Raw genomic sequence first — 18,882 nt, 5'->3', positions numbered from 1 at the left:
ATTGGGGTTCCCTCCTCACCCTCATAAACTCAAGTTGAACAGTGAAGAAGGAGGGAGGCCTCACTGGTTCTGTCTGTGGTTCCCTGCCAGGTTCCACAGAGATTTAGAAGCTAAAGCTTTTGCTCCTCTGTTCCGCAGTGGGCCCCAACACCTCTCATCCTGCTCAAATCAGAAGCAGCTCTTTGCCATAAATCTGGGGGTGGTTGGGTGGACAGGGTGGGAGCCCTCTGTATAGGCATTTTGGGGAAGGAAGAAATCTCGGCTTGTACTTAATACAGGGCTATCCTGAGATGTGGCTGAAGGTCAGGAGTTCTAACCGCTATTCCCTCAATATACACATTGCTGCCATCTCCTCTCTTTCTCACTACGTATCAGTCGGGCTAGAAATTTGAGATGGGTGTTCTTATCCCTAATCCTTCAGAGATTTAGAGATTTCAGCCTCCACCCAGTCAACAGAAACGGAGGGGGCAAGGGGACTCTGAAGTCCTGAACACCCAGTTCGGCCCAGGAAGATCGGCAGAGCAGCTGCAAGGCTGGCAGCCTCCCACCCAGCTCCCCTATCCATCCCCCTCCCCAGACACACAACATTCCTGTTCCTTCTCCAATCAGTTCTCTGACCCTCAGCAGCTGTTCGGGGAGATGAGGGAGACCCGGTGGACGACAGCTGCAAGGACAGCCACCCTGGCCTCCCCTCTCCCATCCCCACCCCCCCAGTCCTGCTCTTGCCATATTCTGACCGCCACTACTCCTAGACGTAAGGAAAGGGAGAAAGGGATCCAGCATCCAGCCCCAGCATTTGGGGCTCAGAGAGAGTGAGCCTTATGGACCCAGGGCAGAAGGGACAGAGAGAAGGATCAGGGTCGGGGGCACTGAGGCACAGTGGCACTCAGGTCCGGAGAGCTTACTCGGACAGATGAGGGCTTCCTTGGCTGTGATGCTCTTGTTACATGCATAGCACATGGTCATGCCCGAGACGGAGATGGTGGTGAAGAGGTGCCCATTGGTGTAGCGGGCGTCCTTGGCTTCCTTCATCTTCTCCTTTTCCCGGGTCTGCAGAAGGGGCGAGAGAGACAGGAAGTGAGGCTGGAGGATGCCAGGGTGCCTGAGAAGTCCAGAGAGGCAGGCGAGGGCAGAGGTGAGTGAGCAACACCTTCCTGGGGTTGCCAGCAACACACCACTTCCTGAAGCAGAGCCTGCCGCGGCGTGTCAGAGGCAGCTGTCCAGGAATGACTGGCCATCCCCAAGGGCCGAGCCGGCCCCTGACCTACCTGGCCCCTGCGGCTGGGTTGCCTCCTGTTGCCGCTCATCTCCACGGCTCTAGACCTCCACGTCCTCACTCTACCTCCCGGCTCTAGCCCTGCTCGCCCCCAGGCTGCTGTACTCTCTTCTCTGTGCCGGGGGAAGATGCGCAGAGAGGAGGGGAGAGCAGGCAAAGCAGAAGGTGCCAGCTCACCAGCGCTTTCAAATCTCTGGGAGTTAGCTCCTCTTATAACCATGACAACCGGTGGTGGAGCCACTGTCTCCGTGGCAGTGGCAGTCACAGTGGGGGGGCAGGAGATCCCCTGATCAGATTGGCTGAAGGGGGCAGGGTGCCGCCACTGCCCCCCTCAACAGGAGGTCAGGATCCCAAACTGTAGCGGCCTCCACGTCTGCTCAGCCCAGGGACACGGGGCCTCTGCGGGAGGCAGCATGTCCCCTGCTAACCTCAAGGAGGAGGAGCCTATTTCAGTCTCTTCACTTGTCCTCTCTGGGATCTTTAAGAAAGGAAACTTGGCCATCAAGGTCTCATTCCTGGCAGGAAGTCTCTTCTGCAGTTTAACTTTTATCCTTCTCACGCTCCCCTCCAAATCCTAGGATCGCTCCCTTCTTCCTCCTCACCCAGTTAGTCTAGGAAGTCCTTTCTGGCACCCGCCCTCCATCCCAGCTGCAGCATCAGTTCCTCCTGCTCTGCTCTGTCGAGATGGGGCACTCTCTGGGCTCTCTGCAGAACCTCAGAAGCAGGCATTTCCCACCAGCTTTCTCATCTCCTGCTTCACCCCCCCGACCCCCACCTCTGCAGGTCAAGTCCTTCTCCCTGACCCCTTTTCTGTCCTTCCTCAAGGCCCCTGAGCTTTCCCTGAACCTGAGGACATGAGAAGATGGGACACCATGCTTTACACCCACTCCAGGACCCTCCTCAGTGGTCACTTCAGATCCCTGGATTTTCCCTCCACTTAGAGAACTGAGAGCAGGAAGCAGAGATGACAAGACCACTCCTTGCAAGGCTTCCCTGCCTCTCTCAGAAACCAAAGAGCGAGATCTCGATGGCCGAGGGTAATGAGCCCCAAGTCAGATGATGCTGTCTGGGGCCCTGGGACAGCCAATCAAAACTCAGAGGAGAATCCGCAGCCTGGACTTGGGGGTGACTCTCAGTCCTGACTCTCAGCTGAAGTCACTCTAGCAGTGAGGAGGTGGGGGAGGGGAAGAGACGCGCTGGCCTGGGGCGAGGATGGAAAAGGGAAGTGTGGAGGGACAGGATGAGTCAACAGCACAGGGGCCAGAGGGCACTGGACCGTGGTGCCCGAGGGTCTCAGGCCTTCCTGGTGCCCCAGGATCCCTCTCTCTCCCACCGACCCTCAGGAGTCCCAGGTGTGTCTGATGGTGAGCAGAGCCTAGAGGCCTTGAGGTCACGCCCCACCAATCACCCACTTTGCCTTTCTCCTCCCCTGCCAGCCTCCCGTTCTCCCTCTAACACCCTCTCCTTCCCATCCCCTGGCCTCCCACCCCTTTCCCGCTCTTGCTTCTCCTCTGCTGCCCTTGGCCTCGCCCTCCCCTCCTCCTAGGCCTTGTCAAGGAAGCTCACCAACCTCTCACTCTAACCTCCCTTTTTCTATTCTGGTACCTACCTATCTGGACCACTAGAAAATTCTCTCTTTGGTCTAACCGCCATATGCCCAGCTTCAAATGATAGTTCTTTAGGAAATCTAATCCTCCTCTGAATAAAATGGCCTTATAGAACCTGGGAGACTTCCCTCATAGCTCAGTCGGTAAAGAGTCTGCCTGCAATGCAGGAGACCCAGGTTCGATTCCTGGGTTGGGAAGATCCCCTGGAGAAGGAAATGGCAACCCACTCCAGTATTCTTGCCTGGGAAATCCCCTGGACAGAGGAGCCTGCGAGGCCATAGTCCATGGGGTTGCTAAGACAAGACTTAGTGACTAAACCACCACCACCATAGAACCTCAAAGTCCAAGTCCAAACAGCTCACTGCCCTACACTCTGCCTTCTTTTCTCCTCGCCTGCCCTCCCAACCTTCTCCATGACATAAACAGAGAAGTTTGAGGAATTGTTATGTTTGAATTAAAAGTAAGCAAACAAAAATCCGTGACCATGTTAAAAAGAGCAACATGGGGAGGGGAAAATTAGGGGTATGGGATTAAGAGATACAAACTACTGTGTATAAAATACACAGGGAATTCCCGGGTCTGGTCCAGTAGTTATGACTCTGCAATTTCATTGCTGAGGGTTCAGTCCCTGGTTGGGGAACTAAAATCCACACAGCATGACCAAAAAAACAAAAACTGAAACAAACAGATGAGAAGCGAGGATGTATTGTATAGCACAGGGAGTTATAGCCATTATCTTGTAATAACTTTAATGGAGCATACATAATCTGTAAAAATACTAAAACTAATATAATATGGTAAATCAACTATATTTTTTTTTAAAAAAGTGACATGTCTGAATCGGGGTCAACTCCAAAATGGGCAGTCCTGCAGATCTGCTGCAGTGCTGCTACAATAGCCCCCTCTCCTCCCCCGACCTCTGCCCTCTGCCTTCCACCCTTAGGCCTCCAGGAGCACTCACCGGGGAAAGAGGGCGAGAGGACTGGGGCAGCCAGAGGACAGGGTCTCCTGTGGACCTTCCCTCTCTGGCTACAAGGGCCCAGCCTCCTCCACCTCTCAACACTCACCCTCTCTCCAAGGGACGCCCTGTCTAGGTGGGCCAGCAGCGGGCAGCAGCCACAGCAGCAGCACATCCCAACACCGACGCTGCCCAGCAGCGAGCGGCCCTGGCACTGCCTAGTGCTATTGTCCTGGAGGCAGTCTGCACCCTCCCCAAGGGCTCAGGCTGGTGAGGCAAGGAGGACAGAGGGCCGGCACCCCGGGGCTGCCTGCTCCAGAGTAAAGGGCCCTGTGTGCTTCTCTGTCCTACTCTTTCCAAGTATTCTTAAGATCACCCCTGTTAGCTGCCTGCCCACCAGCCAGCAGGACAGCCCTTCACCTCATGACCCCATCTGGCCACCAAGAAAAGGGCCCATCACCCCCCAGTCCACAACACCCACTCGCACCCTCAGAGGCCCTTCCTGCTTGCTTCAGCCCTCTACTGTCCAGTGTCCGAGTCCTGCTTTCTTACAAACCCTCACAGAAAGTCTTGCTACACAGCCTGCATCTCCGCCACTGTGGCATCAAGGATGAAATGAATAAAGCACGGGAAAGCACAAGAACAACGGCTGGAACATAACAGGCACTCAACATGTGTTAGGAAAGAAAGGAAGTAAAGAAAGATGAATGGATGGCTAGACACCAGGACAAGGGGTCCTAGCAGCACCCTCACCCCTGCTCTAGGAATCCCCTCATTCTTTATCACAGCTTCGGAGCTTTCAGTCTCCCCTTCCGCCTCTTCTCTTTCTCTCTCTTTGGCTGAGTCATGCACTTGCGAGATCTTAGTTCCCTGACCAGGAATTGAACCTGTGCCCTGTGCCCTGGAAGCGTGGAGTCTTAACCACTGGGCAACCAGGGAACTCTGGACTCCTCCTCTCCTGTTATTCTTTCCTCCCTCCTCCCGGAACTTCACTCCTAATTCCTTTGAATTTAGGCTCAGATGGTATCCTCTGAAAGTCAGGGGAAGACTTTCCTTTCCACTGTCACCCCAGACTTTGGTCATTTTGAAGAAAGAAAGACTAGGCAAATGGCAGAGGGCATTGAGGCTGCTGGCTCAAACACAGAGGCAGTCTCCCCTTTCTCTGTGCCGAGAGATGAGGAAAACAGTGACATACACAAAGGCCAAGGAATGCCAAAGCCTGGACTTTGGCTTCCTGTATTCCCAAGCGGGCAGCAGAGGGTGGCGGAGCTGACCCAGAGGAGTGAGGGCCTCTCCAAACAGAGCCTAAGCTCTCAGTATCCTTGTTCCTCCATTGGGTATGTCCAAACCAAGACCTCTGGAGAAGTCACATGATGCTGAGGATGACCTCTGCACCTGGGCAACGGGCAGCAGCCTCCTCCCCAAGGTGGTATAGTCTCTGTCCAGGCCGTGCTTGGTGGCCAGAAGGTCCCTGGAAGGTTCTACTAGGTTTCAGGTCATCTGTGGCTTAGACCCTGGACAGCAGGGGTTCAGAGTCATAGGCTGCAAAGGGCCATGAGTCCTGAGGGATGGGTTCTCGGGCTGGGAAATGAGAGAGGGGGTTCCTGGCCATGGGACTGAGAAGAGGGCTTGGGGTGGTCTCAGCCAGGCTTTGCTTCCTTTATGAGCTCCATGGATAAGATAAAGGCAGGAGGCTGAGGAGAAGGCAGCCAAACAGAAACATTAACACCAAAGCCAGAAACCTAACACAAAAAGACATCACTGAACACACAAAGGCACTTAATAAACGCTCGCCTGATGAATGAAGATGAGATACCGGACGGTGGGCGTGGGCACACGAGTGGAGCAGAAGAGGGGTGCTGAGGGCCATAGGGAATAAAGTTGGGCTGGAGACCGTGAGACTCAGGCATCCTGAGCCCCAGCCCGCCCCCCCCACCAGGCCACACCTGTCGGGTCAGGAGAGAAAGACAAGCAGAGATGGAGGGGGGCAGTGATGCAAACAGACGGGCATTTGTGCAGGCGAACAATAGCTGTGCCAGGACTCCCTGCCCTCCTGGCACAGGGCAGGCCGGCTGAGTTGGGAGGGGGGCAGCTGCTGCCTGCAGCCCCTCCCCCACCCTCCCCCAAGGAGACATAAACAAACCCAGAAGGGTCCAGCCAGCGCCTCTCAGCCATTTCTCCGACCAGCTCCAGGAACCATGACCAATCTGCTCCCTCTCCTTCCTAGATGATACTTCAAAGGAGAGACTGAGCTAAGAATGGAACTACTTCCTCACGTCCAGAGTGCAATGAGCCCCCTACTTTGGTGACCATCATTCAGAACAGTGACCCAGAGCATCTGGGGACAGGCAGACAGACACAGACACTCACACCAACACACAAACACATCAACACACAGGACAGGACATGTGCACACAGGGGATTCACTCCTTCAGATCTGCCCTCCCTGACTCCCAGGTCAGGGGTTCCAGGAAAGCCAGAGGGCTGAGACGGAACCCCTCTTTAAATCCCTCGGGCAGCCCAGGCACATCCCTCTCTAGGCGCCATCCCACCCCCTGGAGTCACTCAGCCACTTCCTTAAGCATTACGCTCCCTTCCCCCATCCTTGCTTCTCCCCTCCCCCTCAGCTCTTTTCCTAACCTCTAAGGCCCCAAGAATCTTTCCCTATGCCCCCAAAGCCTCAGCCTCTCTGGAGACCCCCCAATTCCTCAACTTCCCTCCCAGACTGCCAGCACCGCCAGTTCCCTCCAGGGCTCCCCCAGCCCTTGTCTCCGGTTCCACTCCCCGTCCTGCACACAAAGCCAGCCACCTCTCCAACACTCAGAACAAAGAAATAGTCTCTCTCCTCTCCACCACCACCACGCTCCAAAGCTGGGGTCCTTTAGATTCCAAGGGGACCCCCTAGCCTCCAGAGCCATCCCTGGTCCTCTGGTCCCTGCTTCCTTCTAGGCAGGAAAGGACTCTTTGTTCTGAGAGAGGAGATAGTTAAGGTTTGGGGGAGGAGGAAGGTGGGAACAGAGGAGGAAAGACAGAAAAGGGACCTCTGGGGTTTGGGGCCTATGGAGGTAAGAAGTAGAGCACAGAGAATGAGGGGGTGGAGGACTGAAGACAGCCTGGAAGAATAGAAATGGAGTGAAAAGAGAAAGGAGTCATGGGTGGTGGTGCGGGAGCTGCACAGACTCTAGGAGAGTGGGAAGGAGAAAGGGGCAGGTTCCACTTAAATTCCTTCTTCAAGGAAGTACCGAGGAGGAAGGCAAGGAATGGTGGGGGGCGGGGGCTCTCAGGACCTGCTGTGAAGCATCCCCCCAAATAGGCAGCAGGGAGACCATCTTCCTCAAATTATCTCATTTCCAGCAGGCCCCCTCTACTTCCCACCGCAGTATAAAAAGAAAGGAGACAGCTGGTGTGCTTGGGGGAGGGGGAAGAGGGGATCCAGGGTTTGTTGGCTAAGAACCAACTCCCCTCTTCTGTAACCACAGTTTTCCGGAGGTGGCCCTCCCCTTCCGACCAGCCCAAACTGACAAGCACCCTCCTCCAGTGGCCTCCCTGCCCTCTCAGATCTACCCACTCAGCCCCCCACATCCCCACCCCCAATCAGATTCCCGACACCCCCCAAACCAAGATCAGCCCCAGGACCCCAGGATGGAAAAAGTCAAGCTTCTAGATTCCCAGTCCTCCCAATGACCCAAAACAAAACAAACACTAAACCCCCCACAAGGCATTAGGACCCAGTTATCTGGCTCCCCAACTCCTCCCAATAACAGAAAAGGGACCCCAGTATCTACCTTCCCAGAACCCCTGTCTATAGCCCCTCACCAGTGCCCCCACGGCTTTCCTTTTTAGGGTGGAACCAAATTTCCGTGGTTTCATAAAACCTCTCCTCCCCCCTTGGCTCTACTCCAGAGTCTCAGCTCAAACGGTTGAAAAATAAACAGACTTTCATAGCTGGGGCCTGGCCTGGCGCAGGGTTGGGAAGAGCCTGCCTGCCACCCTGCTGCTTCACCGCACTTCAGCCGTCACTCCTCTGGACTTCTATTTGTCTCAGGCCCTACCCAAACCCCAGTTGCTTTCCTGTTAGCAGAATCTTATCCCAGCCTCCCTAAAGAAAAGTTCCAGGACAGAACCTCTCCCAAGTTGGTCTCTAGATAGGTGGCCAGGCTAGGAGCTAGGAGGGAAGTGGGGGAAAGGGGTTCCATCATCTCTGAGGGATCCGAAGGAGTACTGCCCCCATGCCTGAAGACAGTGATGGTGATCAGCATAGGCTGCCTGCCAGGGCAGAACACTGGGATCGGAAAGAGGCCAGAGATTAAACCAGCTATGGACTGGGTCTTGGCCTTTCCAATAACGGGTATACTGTAGCTGCCTCAGGCAGCTGGGAGGTGCTGTCTGCATGCACCACCTTCCTCCTCCCAGCTCTCACTTATTCACATACAAGTCAGCTTCATCATTTCCTGGGGGCTGAAGTGTGGACAGGTCACAGTCTTTGGCAGTGGGCCTGGGTACAAAGGCAGAAAAAAAAGGATACTTGGAAAGGAGTGGCCAAGAGCTGGAGATAGGGTTGGGGGACTAGGCTAACTATATACCCAGACTCTAGAAATGACAGAACAGTCCCAAGATGAAGAGATAACAGCAGAGGTGGAGAGGAGGGAGGAGGGCACAGCGCCAAGTGGGTCAGCCTAAAGGTTTCAGGTTATTTCAGGAAGCTGGTGGGGCAAAAAGGGATGGGCGACACTGATATTTCGGGAACTGGGGTGCCCAGGAACCCTCCTAAGGATGGAAGAAAGGATCCTAGCTACACAAAGACCTCTGCTCCTTTCACCTGCGGGTGATGCCTTGGGGGGAAGTAAGCTGTCCCTAAGCTGTCCTGACCCCAGTCACCCGCCCACCGGCGGGGAGAACTGAATCACAGCTGGAAAGTCCATCTGTGAGGAGAGGAGGAGCTGACTTTTGTCTTGCACGGGTGGTGATGCGGGTGGTGTTGGTGGTGGGAGGAAGCTGGGAAACCACCCCCTCCCACCCCTCGGCCGGATGGCGGGGACAAAGAGGGAACGACCGAGCCAGCGACTGCAGGGGGGCGGGGGGGGGGGGGGAATACAGAGAGCAACCTGGTGGGACCCTGGGAGAGGGGGTCCCCGAGAACCTTCACCGGGCCCACCCCCGCGACACACACACCTCCCTGTTCCCGCTCCGTCCCTTACCGGAGCAACTTTCTTTCACGAGGCCCAAAACACCGAGTCCCGCCGGATCGGAAGCAGCCCAACCCCAGGTCCGCTCTCTCCCGGGATCCCGGCGGAGAATCAGCACGGAGCTGGAGCCGCGGGTCGCGGCGACGGCTCCCCCAGCCCCCTCCCCACTCACTCACAGTCCCCACCCACCGCGTCCCGCCGCTTTCCCGGCCATCGCTCCGCCCGATTTTGGCGCCCAGAAAGCAGGCGGGGAGACCAGGGAGCGCCGCGCGGCTGCCGGGGATCGAAGGGCACCCCGAGGACCGCGGGCGGGAGGGACAGGGGTTTCAGAGCCCACCTTGCTGGCCAGCTCTTTGCTCCGGTCGATCCGCGCCCGTGTGAGGGATTCGATCCGAGACATAATCCGATGGAGGGGCGCCCAGGAGGATGCGGCGCGGACCCAGGCGTCCAGCTATTGTGGGGGGAGGGCGGGGGAGGGGTCTGCCCCGCACGCGTCAGTCTGGGGGACAGGAAGTCTGACTCCCCTCGCCCGGCACCCAGCGCCAGTTCCTCAAACCCGAGTCTCCACCCCCGCCCGAGCTCAGGAAGGGGGGAGGCGGGGCAGAGGGAGGGCGGGGTGCCGCGCGGACGGGACGCCTCGGTCCGTGGAGGGGCGGCTCGCACAAGTACGCGGGGCCGTGGACGGGCAGTCCGGCGCCGGTGTGTGCATGTGTGTGTGTTGGGGGCGGGGGGGGGGGGGTGTCTCTAACCCCAGCCGCCGCCTCGGCTGCAGTTTTCCTAAAACCCTCCCTAACCCGCCCCATAGCCCCCACCCCACCTTCATCTTCCCCTTCCCCTTCTCCTCCCCCAAAGCAGTCCATCAGTCTAGAAAGACCCGCGGGCCGGAGGATTCCAGCCGTTCCCAGCTCTCCAGGGAACCCGGACCAGTTCCTTCCAGGCCTTCGGGGGCCCATCAAAGCAGGCCAGAGCTGACCGACCCCTTTTACGATGGGGGCAGGGGTGGGGAGAGGGCGGAGAAATCAAAGGGGAACTAAAGGCTGGGTTTTAGTTCTTTACAGGGCCTGGAGGAAGAATCCGAGAGGAGAGAGTCCTTCCCCAGTCCCCATCCTCTCTGGGGCCTTCCAGGCCGGCACTCTGCCCACCCCCTTCCCTCCTGCTTCTGCCTCCACCGACGGCTGGGGCCAGGGGTTGTGGGACCAAGGTGCTGAGGAAGTCCTTCCTTGTGTCTAATCCCAGTTCTCTCTGTTGCAAGTTAGACCAGAACCAGAAAGCCCAGCAGCCAGCCTGCCCCACTGGAGAATGGCCAGTGTCTCCACGAGGAGGAGCGGTGGAGTGGGACACGCTTTCTGGAAACTCTGCCCTAGCCTGAGGCAACCTCCACCTTTTGGGGGAAACGCCTCCTCCTCTAGAATTATAATCATTCACATTGCCCTTCATTTCTACGTCTCAGAGCCTCTGTGTCTCTGGAGCAACCAGAAGCACAGAGAGTCCTGGAACAGAGCATCTTAAGTTTATAGGGTCCTGCCTGACTCTGGTCCCCAAAGGTGTGGAGGAAGGAAGGGAGGAGCGGAGGCCCAACCCAGACCCAGCGGCTCCCTGCAGGGCTTCAGCAGCAGGGTCTGGCTGCAGGTTTCAAGCCCAGCTCAGCACTCTTGTAGGTGCCAATTTTAGCCTCTGCCACTATTTTGGGCTCCACTGCCTCACCACTGGCTGAGCTCCTTGGGCTTCTCACCCCCACGCTGCTCCTCTGACTTCCCCTCCTGCCTAGCAACTCCTTCACCTCCTTCTTCACCCATTCCCCTGTTTAGGATCCTTATATAGCAAAGACCAGAAGAAAAGGAGAGAAAACAACCATGCCCAGTTCTAGGCTGGCTGGAAACTAGAAAGCAGAAAGGACTTCCCAGGGCCATCAGGGAGGCTGACTTCTCCAGGGTTGCACCTGCAGGGGAGATTTACAGGAAGGCCCTAGGAGCTCCCCAAAAAGCAGTGGTCTTAAAGCTCCTAGACCCATTACCCCAGACTTACCTCCCCCCAGTGGGCAGCCAGGGCTGAGGAATGTACTAAATTTAAAAACAGACAGCCAGAAGCCAGAATCCTAGCCACAAGGCTCCACCCACTGGGGGCCCAGAGACCAGGGGTAGGCTGAGACCTCTGCTTTTCTCCCAGGCCTGGGGTAGGAGGGTGTTGCAAGCTAAGGATGGAATCTTAAAGGGCCAAACTCCAGTCTGGATCTGCAGTAAACCCAGGACCTGAATCCCAGAGTTATGTGAGGGATCTCAGTCACCAAACTCAACTTAGAAGGTCTCTATATGAAAGAAGAGGACCTAATCTCGTAACCCTCTTCTGTCTCCCACCCCAATCTACAATAAACTTTCCACCCATTTGCTCTTTGTTACCTTCCCTCTTACCCTTCCTCTTCTTCCTCTTAAGAGGTGAATAGTAAGAAGGGGACTTAGGGAGTGTAAAGGGAGTCAGACTACCTTTAAGAACACCTGTGTTTTCAGCCAGCTAGGCTTGCAGCTTGACTTAATTTCCACTTTCTGTATCCTCTGGAATAGTGAACTCTTTTCCTTTTGCTTTGGCATCCCCTGACCTTTCTTCCAAACCATTTTCATCTCAGTCCCTGCTCCTTCTATCCAGTGATGCCTCTCAGATTTTCTGAAATTATTTTTTTAGATACACAGAAACAAAAGCCAATATTAATTTCTGCCAGAATCTAAAAGTAACCACCCCTTCTTTAGCTTATTTAATTTGACAGAGAAGTGCCTGCGTGCTCAGTTGTGTCCGACTCTTTGTGACCCCATCAATCGTAGCCTGCCAGGCTCTTCTGTCCATGAGAGTACCCAGACAAGGATACTGGAGTGGGTTGCCATTTCCTTCTCCAAGGGCTCTTCCTAACCCAGGGATCGAACCCATGTCTCTTGTGTCTCTTACGTCTCCTGCATCGGCAGGCAGGTTCTTTACCACTATCGCCACCAGGGATGCCCTAACTTGACAGTTAAGTCCCCCACATTTCAGGGGTAGGGAGGCTGTCCCAGAGAAGAACCTGGTTGTCAGGGTCTTGTCCAGTAGATGAGTGGAGAAAGCCACAGAGATACCTGGGCCCAAGTCCTATGGTGCCCAAGAGGTTTGTTTTTCTTCTTATTACTTTGGACCTTGTGTATTGTGGAGGGGATGATTAAGGCGTTATTGACTCCAATGGCCATCCATCAGAAATGGTGGAAGAAGGGGACTTCCCTCGTGGTCCAATGGCTAAGGCGCCATGCTCCCAGTGCAGGGGGCCCGGGTTCAATCTCTGGTTGGGGAACTAGATCCCACATGCCACAGCGGAGAGTTCGAATGCCACAGTTAAAATATCCTGCATGCCGCAACTGAGACCTGGCACAGCCAAGTACATAAAGACTTTAAAAAGAAGAAATGGTGGAAGAAGTAAAGAGAGGAAATAAACTGTTCCGTAGGTTTACTGACAGAGGCAGAGGCAACAGTATATAGTCAAAGCTCTAGGTTCATAATACAGCTCCACCTCTTACTAACTGTGGGGTCTTGGGCAAGTGGCTTAGCCTCTAAGTTATCTTGCCATAAAATGGAAATTAAAATACTTATCTTTGCCAGAGTGTTATAAGAATTAAATGAGATGAGGACTTCCCTGGTGGAGCAGGGGATAAGAATCCGCCTGCCAGTGTAGGGGTCACAGGTTCCATCCCTGGTCCAGGAATATCCCATATGCCTCTGAGCAGCTAAGCCCATGCCCCTGTGCCACAACTGCTGAAGCCGGAGCACCCTCGAAGCAGCAAGTCACAACTACTGAGCCTGTGTGCTGCGACTACTGAAGCCCGTGCGCCTAGAGCCTGTGCTCCACAACTCGAGAGTAGCCCCTGCTCTTCACAACTAGAAAAAGCCCACATGTAGCAGTGAAGACTCAACGCAGTCAAAAATGAATTAAAAAAAAAAAATAGATGCGATGAGCTCTGTAGAAGTGTTGTTGTCAACTCTGCATTGCTCGTCAAGTAAGAAGAAATAAGCTACTTCCTTCTTTCAATGCTTGACTGAGCGTCTCTCCAGCCACACCTCTGGTGTTTACCTGCTTATGGCCCCTATCCTGAGCTAGGAGGAGGGGAAAGGAAGAGATTTAGTGACTCAAGAACACACATTCACGGGGGTGGGAGCAAGATGAACCAAGAGATGACAAAGAAGGAAACAGGTAGACAGGACCAGAGCCCTGGTGAGGAAAGGCGACGGGGACAATGTCCTGATGATGCTAGTCCTTCCTGCTGCTGGTCTGGGCTCCTCTCTGCCCACTTTCCCCTTCATCCCCTCACCAAACTGCCAGGCCAAGCGTGGGCAAATGCAAACCAACTGGGATCTGGATGGCCCCTGGGCAGCATCGACTTCCCTTCTCATTCACATCGCAGGAAAAGAGGGTGATTCTGCCATCAGACTCTCCTACCCTGCACTGAGAGCCCGCGGGGTGAGGGGCCCCAGGGCCAAGGTCTCAGTATTGGCTTTGTTCCCTAGAGAGCTCTGCCCCCCACCAAGAGGCAAGAAGGAGCCTCACTGTGCCCAGCTTGCCCTGGTCTCAGACTGCCTGACCTCATGCTTCAGCTTCTCACTACAGCCTGCGGTGAGAAGGTGCTAAGAACCTGGTTTCATTTCTGCCCTCCCTGCCTACCCAGAGGAAGGAGAATCCTGGCTAAAAGACTGACAGAGAAGAGGGCCCAGGCCCTGCAGGCGGGTGAGAACTTTACTGGGTAAGAAACCTGTGGTGTTTCCAGGTGAATATGATGATGTCTCGTCTGGGGTTTTTCTCAATATTCAGAAGCTACCCCGGTGGGAAAATACATGCATACTGGGGTAAGCCAGGAGAGGAAAAGGGGGATGGCTCATTCTGCCAGTAAATGAAGAACGTAGAAATGAATTCAAACAGTAGGCAGAGGTCCCAGTTTCACCAGAGCCTGGGGGTTGGTAATATGGAAGAGAGCAATGTGCCTTCATCTTCCTGGGGTCAGAACTGCACACGGCCCCACATGCGTGCTGTATGTGTGCTTCCATAATCATACACTCCTGGCTTCCACTCTGCCTATGGTCTAATTTCAAGTCCTTCAGCTGCTATATCCACCCATAAAATTATGAGTGTAAAAGCACTTTGCAAAGCCTAATACTCTCTGAAGAAGTAAAAAGTGTTGCTGTAATTATTATCATCATTATGTCCAATGGCTAAGATTTCTGCTGCCCACCTCTTAGCTATGTGGGGCCTAAAGAGAGGGAGGGCTAGGGCACTCCTTAGCTTCTGAGGTTCCTGGCCCTTCTCTTCCAGCTGTCTATAGCTGGCTGCTAAGCTAGAGGCATGGGGAAAGCAGAGGAAAGGAGATTTACTGGGACACAGGGAGGGAGCCTGAGAGACATAATGTGTTCCCTTAAAACTTGACCCATTGCCCTGTGTCTCTGCCTACTGGGGGAAGCTGGGGCAGGGGGCAGATGGTGAGGTGGAGAGGAAGGGAACTGGGGAGGGCAGTGGGGCCCAGGCTTCCCGCCCCCCTGAGCGCCTACCTTGGCCTTCCCGGTCATGCCCAAGATGAAGCTGAGTGTCCGTCGCAGGGAGGAGCCTGCCCAGGTACCTGAGCCCCCTTCCAGTTGGCTGCAGCTACAGAGAGAAAAAGAACAGGTGAAGAGATGGAGCTAGAGCTGGAAAAGAACAAGATACTCCCAGAGATATGGTGGACGAAGGTGCCGTAACCAGGAGAGAGAAGATGGAGATTCAGGGGGAAGACTGAGAGAAGGATGGGGACAAGGGAAGGAGGACTTAAAAAGAAGAGGCTCCCACCCCCTACCTCCTGGGATTTTCTGGCTATGGTCACTACAGTTTCCCAGGCCCTTCTATATATGAGGGAAACTCCAGGCTCCTCCCAGATAAATACAGACTCCCCCCCCACCTCCCTAATCCAGGACCAATCTCCTTCATACTGCTTCCCAACGGAAATGATATGGGGTGTGGTGGGCTCTCCAAGAGGACGTTTTTCCCCTACAAAACAAGAGCCCTGTGTACGACCCTCTCTGCTGTGTGGAAAGGGCCTCTGGGCCTACCGCCAATAAGGACTGAATTTCCTGGGATTTCATCAGCCCCATCCCATGAGCTAATCCCAAACCCAGAGCCAGGAGGATGTGTCAGCTAGAGATTTTCAGGACCACAAATCAGAGCTTGATATCTTAAAGGGCCCATTCCCAGCTCACACACCCACACTGTCTCAGAGGGCTGACCCACTCTAATCAGGCTTTGGCAGCAGGAGCCAAACAAACAGGTGCTGATTCGGCATGCTTATTTACATAGATACTGAAAGCTCCCAGCTTCCACCTCGATCCTTGAACTACATGCCTTCAGCCCCTGCCCTCTCCCCTAGGGGCTCAACTGCCCATGCCCACTTCTTCTTAGGGCCACTCCCCATTGGTTCTTGGTCACAGTCTCTCCCTAAGATTGTAGAGCAGCCAATCTTCTGACCCTGACAACAGCCATCAACCTCCACTCTCCTATTCAACAGACACCCTGGGGTCTAGATACTCCTTTTCTTTCTCTAATTTCTTCCTCATCCCATGGAGCTACCGGGAACCTTCTTTGCCTTCCCTGCCCAATGAGAAGAAGGGGAACTCTTTGCAGTTCAGGGAGAAGGATATTTGGAGGTCTTTGATCAAAAAACATTAAGGGGAGAATGTTGCAGAGACCCTTGAGGCTACAAAATTCCTGGCCCAGTCCCATTGCCTCTCCCCCATCCAGGCCTTTGAGAGGCTCTGAATCCCCCAAACTTACCTTTGGCTGAGGTCAGCGGCAGAAGACTGGGACAAATTCCCTGCCAACACAAAAGGAGCCGTGAGGTGTCCAGCTAAAGCCAGACAAAGGCGCTCAGAGCTGCCTCCCCCACCCCCTCCACCTGGATCAGGTTCCCAAGCTGCAGGTGCCTGTGACGCCATTCCTGAGGGCGGGCACTGGGGAGCAGGGAAGGCGGTGTCTGAGCAGAGCAGAGCTGAAGAACCTAGAAGCCAAGGTAACAGGGCCCTGGGGGGTTGTGTGGAGAAAGGCTGGGGGGGCCAATGTCACAGTTCTGTTCCCAGCGACTGGAAAGGGCAGAGGATTCACTCTGAGCTCCCAGTGCCTCATCTTGACGACAAGGCACGTTGCGGGTAACCGTCCTCCGTCTCTGGTCAAAGGGGGACCTGGAGAGCCTCTTTCTGTCCTGTGTCCTCCTTCCATGGAAGGAGGACCTCAGAGTACCAAAGGCTTGAATTCAGATCTCTCGTTTGCATAAAGGCATTTTGGAGCTTCCAAGGGTGTGTGGTTGAACACAGCACAGGACCTCTGGACCCAAAATTTACAGCTGGCTCTGAGGACTGGGGTGAGACTGGCAGAAGGAGGGGCCACCACTGCTTTGCTCCCCACTTTTACTCACCAGCTGGGTCTGAGCAGCCCAAGAAGCAGTTGATGCCACTCATGGATACAGACTTGGAAAGCATACCAGTGCCTGAGTGGTCCAAAGGGCCAGCTGGTGGGTGACTGGAGCCCTGATCCTAGAATCAAGTTAAGAATCTTCATGCAAAGACCAAGCTTCAACCATCTTCCCCCCAGGCTCTTCACTTTCCCACAGCAAAAGGCCCTTCAGGCCTTCTACCCCTCCCTACTATCCATATCTGGAACATTCCACTTGAAATAGTTAGGAAGTTATTCCTGCTATTTAGCAGTCATCACTCTGTTGCAACTCAAATCCAGGCTGCCTTAATATAGAAAATATCCTAGAAAAGATTTACCCTGAATGGTTTCCAAAGTGACAAACTCAATCTACAGAGGTCAGGCAGATAGTGAAAAAAACAAAACAAACAAACAAAAAAAAACTGGGGCAGTCTGGTTTTAAAGAAATATTCATAAACTGCACACCCAATCTTTCGAGCCCTTTTTTTTTTCTCAACCCTACTTGGAACATTACAAAAACTGGCTATATATCAGTCCATAAGGCAAAATTTAACATCCTTCAGATAATCTCTATCAGAGAGAACATAGGAAGCAATCCAGAAATCCCTTTTCACAACAGACTGGATAAAGAATCTATGGTATATTTATATATAAAAGCATTATATATACAACAATAAAAATAAACAGACTATAGTTCACCCAATAATACAGATGAACCTCACAAAGAATGCCAAGTGAAAGAATGAAGACACAAAAAATTTATATCCATAATGGTTATATTCATATAAAGTTTAAAACAGGTAAAACTAATTGATATTGTTTAGAGATGCACATAAATGTGGTAAATCTATAAGGAAAATTGACCTTGAAAGTCGAGAAAGTAGTCCTCTCTATCAGGAGAGGGCTGTGAGTGGGGAGGGACCCATGGGGGCTCTGGGTTTGGTGGTGCTCTTATTTTTTTTAACCTAGAGTAGTTACATGAGTGTTTGCTTCCTAATTATTCATTACATTGTACAGCTATGTTTTATATACTTTTCTGTACATATGTTATATTTAAAAAAAATTTTTTTAATATCCACATATTTAGAAATTTTAAAATACCCTTCCAAAAATAAAATAAAATAAAATAAAATACCCTTCCAAATAAACTTGGTGATCAAAGAAGAAATCACTATGGAAATTTAAAGATATTTTATAACAACAATAATGAAAATACGACTCAATAAAACTTGTAAGAGATCGTCAAAATGTACCTCAAGGATAATTTATAACTTTAAAATGCTTATATTGAAATTTTTTAAATTGAAAATTAATGAGCTATGTCGACTTAAAAGTTAGAAAAAAGAAAAACAGAACAAACCCAAAGAAAATAGAAAAAAGGGTATCATAAAGATAAAAGCAGAAATCAATGAAGTAGTAACAACATAAAACAGGATCAATAATGCCAAGAGACAGGCCAATAAAATAGACAAAACTTTGATAATAGTGATGTGCAAATAAAAGTAGAATGAAAAAGTGGATCTAACTATAGAAAGAGCAAAAGGTGACTGGAAAGATAATGCTATGTATAACTTAATGCCAGTAATTTTGAAAATGGAAACAAAATAGATAAATTCTTAAAAAAGAAAAAAATATATATATATGACTTACCAAAACTGAATCTAGAAGAAATAGAATGTCTGAATGGTCCTATTAAAGAAATGGAATCAGTAGTTAATCTTTCCATAAACAAAACACACAAGGCCAAAACAGTTTTATAGTCAAGGAATAGATCTCTCAAGTAATAGATCACTGATCCAAACTCTTCCAAAGAATAGAAAACAAAAACAAAAACTTTCAAACCCTTTCCTTGATTCTTAAGCTACACATAGACAATATGACAAAGGAAAATTATGGTCCAATCTCTCTTATGCAAAGTACAAAAATTCCAAACAATATTAGCAAATATTAGCAAACTGTAACAGGTTTTAAATAGCCTTAATAGCCACAAATTATTTACAGCTCCTACCATTAAGAAGGAATCTATTTCTTCACTCTTTGTATCTGGGTGGGCCTGTGACTTACTAAGATGAATAGAATGTGACAGAAGTAGCATGATGTGATTTTTGAGACTACACCTCAAGAAACCTTAACGCTTCCTCTCTTGCCCACTTAGAATGATATTTCCATGTGATGGAGAAGCCATATGAATGAGAACCAGAGTATCAAAACAGGGAACCTAACAACCCACAGGCATGAAGATCACCATCCTTGACCATCAGTCCTTTTCAGCCACCAGATAACTGTGACCACATAAGTGAGGCCAGATAGAACTGGCAGAAGAATACCCAGCTGAGCTCAGTCCAAATTAACCATCCATAGCCCTCTGAGGGGGAAAAAATGGTGGTTGTTTTAAGTCATTA

At 52.3% G+C, this 18,882-nt stretch overlaps 1 protein-coding gene across 7 annotated transcripts in view; it reads right to left on the bottom strand.

Annotated features, from left to right (window-relative positions):
* Window positions 1–18,882, bottom strand: part of ARHGEF2 (Rho/Rac guanine nucleotide exchange factor 2) — a 48,361-nt gene that overhangs the window by 14,744 nt on the left and 14,735 nt on the right. For 3 of the 7 annotated variants that reach the window (XM_061120584.1, XM_061120585.1, XM_061120583.1), the window contains 5 exons: window positions 18,131–18,169; window positions 16,464–16,581; window positions 15,827–15,866; window positions 14,575–14,668; window positions 906–1,050 (listed from right to left, as the gene is read on the bottom strand). In XM_061120584.1, coding sequence (XP_060976567.1) covers window positions 906–1,050; window positions 14,575–14,668; window positions 15,827–15,866; window positions 16,464–16,581; window positions 18,131–18,169 — 436 coding nt within the window. Of the gene's footprint in view, window positions 1–905; window positions 1,051–9,039; window positions 9,150–9,364; window positions 9,550–11,052; window positions 11,134–14,574; window positions 14,669–15,826; window positions 15,867–16,463; window positions 16,582–18,130; window positions 18,170–18,882 lie in introns of those variants that run through there. The other 4 variants (XM_061120588.1, XM_061120586.1, XM_061120587.1 and 1 more) reach the window with 4 other exon arrangements.

Source organism: Dama dama, chromosome 20, assembly GCF_033118175.1.
Source record: "Dama dama isolate Ldn47 chromosome 20, ASM3311817v1, whole genome shotgun sequence".
Taxonomy (NCBI): Eukaryota; Metazoa; Chordata; class Mammalia; order Artiodactyla; family Cervidae; genus Dama; species Dama dama.
Note: the sequence above shows the minus strand (reverse complement) of the source record. Positions and strands in the feature narration are given on the sequence as shown.